Below are 4,374 nucleotides of genomic sequence, written 5' to 3' on the forward strand. Positions count from 1 at the left end.
ATTACAAAATACCACTTTCTTACAAACCCCAAGCGGGTCTTCCAATAAGATAGCCACAAACAAACGATACTGAAAACATATAATAAACATTACAATCATCGGTAAAATATGAAGAAATGCTACCGAAAAGTTGTGTAAGAAAAAAGCATTATTGGGATTTATACAGCACGTGTTTTATTCAGCCCCCAAAGTTTAATCAGAACTAAATTCGTCGTCACAATCACACCTAAAACGGAAATGATTTTACCAGTGCAGCATGTATTCAATCAAGAATGACGAATTGCAGTTTTTCGTCTTTATGTGATGCTATGACATGTTCTCTCTTACAGCCAGCGTTATTGGAATAAAAGACACAAACATGACATACACGAAGGGCGAAGCGCAACCCTAGGTACTCGAGTGTCGTGCCTCTGCATGTTATTCAGGTGAGACCATGATTCCAAACTTGACGTTTTTGTCTAGTACGCATATCTGCATTGTCTCGTCAGTTTGTATTTCCGAGTCTGTGCACCGAGAAGTTGCCTCAGCGGTAGCATAGCACTCGCAATCACTTCCGTGCCAATAGGAATCAGGTGGAAACGTTCCGCTTAGATCGAGCTTGAAAACAGGGGCCGGAAAGGTTAAGGCATGATGCTTCCCATGAAACTGAATTCGAACTCCGAGTTTGCATTCATAGACGTATAGTTGAACCGTAAAATATGAGTCGCTCGTGTGTAACACCGTCACATAAGCAATGTTTTTTTCGTGCGATTTCTTATGCGTGGGAACGTTTTCGAGCGTCACACCGTACGTCACAATTTCACTTACTGTCGTCCATGTTCGTGCCGTCGACAACGTGCCTGTTAGCTCTATCTCGCATTTAACACCTTCAAGGAGATAAGTAATGGCATGCTTTGGGTAATCATGTGAGGTAGTATTGCGCATCGCATTCAGAACACCTTGTGAAACGTCTGCAAATTGTTCCGGCTTTTGAGGCACCGCTGGTTTCTTGGAACATGATGCAGACGACGTGCTGGCATCCTTAGTCGTATTCTGCCGACAAGTTCTCTCTTGGCAAGAGCTCGAGGGACTCGGTGTGGCGTCTTGATCCATCTCTGTCCTTACAGCAGGTGCTGCGACATTGTGAGGGAACACAGTGAACCTGGATTCCTGGCTCCTGATCTGTTCAATCACTTCATTCATTGGACACTGAATCGCAAGCAGCAGCTGCTTGTGGTCGTTCCTCAATAGCGTCTTCAGTTCTTGGAGAGCAGCCGTCATCTTTTGAAGGGTCATTGCTATAGATTTCGACGAAGCGTTCTTCTTGCATGCTAGGGAAACAGCGGCACCGCACCCGGCCACATAGTGCTTTGACAGTGCCCTGTGCTGGACTTGCTCTCCGCATCGCAAGCACTCCACAGTGTGAAATGTGCACTCATTCTCGTAGTGTCGCAGCATGAAGTCCACAGCTCCTTCAAATTTGCAACCGTGCGCTTCGTTCCAGCAATGAACCTACGTTGCAAGAACAAGAAACAAACGAGCATGATTTCTTGAGAAGACATCCGTTATCTGTTAATAGGTGGACGTGAAGAACATATCTCAGCTGATAGTTTTGCACTTAATAGCATGTATGCGCCTATCTTATGTGACGACACACTTTGGCGGCTTAAGAATTTGATCTCTTTCTTTCTCTCTCTCTCTCCCTCTTTGAAAACAACAGTTGATACTTGATGAATGACAACCTTGATCTCGGTATTCTTTTGAAGGTCATTGAAAAGCCAGAATTTTTTTTTTCCTTTCAGGGCCTGTTCAATTAACTGGTTGGTGCACATTATTTACATTTAAGCAAATACGTTTCACTGGAGAACAACGTCCGACCTGCCCACGATTCTTTGTTGCGTGCACACTTACAAAACTGTTTCAACCGACTACTCTGATGGAGTGGAAGGTCACCAATCTTCACGTTTCATACGGCTTGTTTTCTTGCGCGCTTTTTCAACAGTTCTCGCAACTTCACTTACCCTCGGTGGAAATGTAACCCATGCACTTTAAAGCGCTAGGAGTATGCATAAAGATTAGTGAATGACGGTTCAAAAAGTTTTCCACTAAACTCATTTTTCGGTTATATCATTTACAGTTTGCGTTAGTAACAATTTCATGACGGCTAACTTAGTTCATAATTAAATCAGCCGATGAAACAGCGCGATCGGTTGCCCCGTGGCCTTCGTTCCTTCATTGTCATTGTTCTAATTGCGCTCTTCCATCCTCTGTTTTATAACTACAGCTTATGAGAGCTCTCGATAACATTCACATGCCTCAATGACCAGCTGCTTTCATAGCACTCGATTTTCGAATGCCAGAACTTTCGAGCTTCACACCAGAAAGCGACGAAGGCGCTGCAGAAGTTTCTGCTGTCATCTTTCCTCACTGAACAACTGACATTCTTTAGCTTGAGTGTATGTATATCTCTGTGTTGACACAGCTTATGATTTTTGAAGCTGGATAAGCCGATTGATTAGCTTATTATGTTCATATTATCTGGCATACAGAACACTTGTTCTCTGGCCCTAGCCTGAATGAATATTGAATGCCAGAAGCAAGAAGGTTTGCGCGTGGCGGTTGGTCATCGCTTAAGCAAAATACCCGTTGCGCGGGTACCGAAAAAGAAGGAACGGAATTACTCCCGCGCATGCTAGCAAGGCACATTGGTCGCTATCGAGATATTTCCTATATAGTTAGTTAGGACATTGCTTCAGTGAGATTGGCGTTTACTTAAAGGCGTTTCAATTAGGATCTGCTTCGAAGCAACGAAATTTTATTGCGATAGCAATTATATGGGCAGTCTCGGCTGGAAAATGTCCGTCCCCGTCATTCACCGTATATGTATCAGTATGTATATATATAGAAAGGCCACAAAGAAAAATAATTAAGAAATTCTTTCCGACGCGCGGAATCGAGCGGGCGACCTCTCGCTTTGCAGCCCGCCGCGTTAGACGTTAGGCCACGACAGCACCATCTCTCAGCCTGCTAACGGCGAGCTATTTATATACACGATGTTTCAGCATGCTTTCTTAGTAGCCACATAGATGGCGCGACGTGCGCGCGTGTTGCGCGTTTTAAAGATCGTCGCCCCGCCCCTGCGAACGCCCTTGCTGTTCGCTCTACAGGGCGTCGTCGCTTTCGTGCGCTTATCTCAAGGAAAGAAGGGGCGGCCGGTGGGGTGCTTCGCTTCGCTCGCTGCAGCGGCCGCCTTTGCGAAAGGAGCGCGCTGTTCAAACAGAAATAAGTAACAACTGTGACAATTAGTTCGCGCTCGTCTTGTGTGTACCTGTTCGTTTGTTTCGTGCGTCCTGCTTTATGTTTGAGCAGTGCGCTTCAAGTGTCGAGCTGTGACGCATTAGTTCGCGCTCGTCCTGTGTGCGTTCTTTTCGTGCGTCCTTTGGGCTCGAGCGATGCGCTGGCAATTTCGAGCTGCTTTCCGTTCTTCGCGTTACATTACAATTTATTGCTATCGTAAGCATTGCTTCGCCGTTGCGGCGAAACTGTGACTTTTTTCCAATGTCCTGCAATTTTTATCGTTGTGAACTACGTTTATTCTGGTTTTCCGTGCATGTAGTATCTGATCTGCGAAATATCGTGCGCCGAAATAGCCAGTGATCCGGAACATTTTGACTTCGCAATGAAGCAGTGTATTAATACGTTGAACGCTACAATCTTTACGCTCGTTGTCCTGATGAACTATATGTCAAAGTCACGTAGTAAGATATGCAGAATTATCACCTCACAATAAGCGCTTATCTTAACGTTAACCAGAAGATGAGTTTGACTAGGCAATATGACCAGCCTCGCAGCGTTAAGCACGCATATATGCAGCAGTGCAAGCAATGCATTTGAAGAGTTTTCCTGAAGAACGACCGCAACCATACGCTCACCTTCACAGCGTTCGCTGTTCTGGTAGGCCAATCATAGTTGACACATTGCGCTTCACCGAACGGTCTTTGATCCAAGGGACACCGCCCACCGCATCCTTCGGAGTTGGCTGCGTGGCACGACTGGCATAGAACGTGTGAGCATGGCAACAGCACAGTCCTCATTGGAATCATGCGACAGAGGCCACACACACGTGCACTGGGCACCTCGTCGACAAAGCGAGTCGGCCGCCAGTTGACGCCTGCGACGGGGTGGTCGCGGAAGCAGTGAACTCTGAGATCCGGCATGGTGGTGTGAATTCAGCCGCGAATGCTTTGCTCGCGCATAAGAGCGAGGCTGAATATATATGGCCTATCGCTATTCGTTTGTCTCATACACTTCGGCTGTCAGAGCAACCAGGACAGATAACAGAAGATCGTATTTTTGTTATCGCGCATTGCGCGAGGCTCACTTGTCGGGCGTTCT

The 4,374-nt window shown here is 46.1% G+C and overlaps 1 protein-coding gene across 1 annotated transcript; it reads right to left on the minus strand.

The window, feature by feature from the left end:
* Positions 1-417: 417 nt before the first annotated feature.
* Positions 418-4,158, minus strand: LOC125760015 (uncharacterized). The gene is made up of 2 exons (XM_049419580.1): positions 3,912-4,158; positions 418-1,491 (listed from the first exon to the last, which is right to left on the minus strand). Exons 1-2 carry the CDS (start codon positions 4,080-4,082, stop codon positions 418-420), a joined length of 1,245 nt encoding a protein of 414 aa, XP_049275537.1. The 5' UTR covers positions 4,083-4,158.
* Between the last annotated feature and the right edge of the window lie 216 nt (positions 4,159-4,374).

The sequence above is a fragment of the Rhipicephalus sanguineus genome, chromosome 10 (genome assembly GCF_013339695.2).
Source record: "Rhipicephalus sanguineus isolate Rsan-2018 chromosome 10, BIME_Rsan_1.4, whole genome shotgun sequence".
Lineage (NCBI taxonomy): Eukaryota > Metazoa > Arthropoda > Arachnida > Ixodida > Ixodidae > Rhipicephalus > Rhipicephalus sanguineus.

Bases quoted from the DNA above. Each gene is read 5' to 3' on its own strand.
- LOC125760015 (XM_049419580.1), bottom strand. From the start codon at position 4,082: ATGATTCCAATGAGGACTGTGCTGTTGCCATGCTCACACGTTCTATGC. The intron at 1,492-3,911 runs GTGAGCGTATGG...CTTGCAACGTAG, and splicing joins GAACAGCGAACGCTGTGAAG to GTTCATTGCTGGAACGAAGC.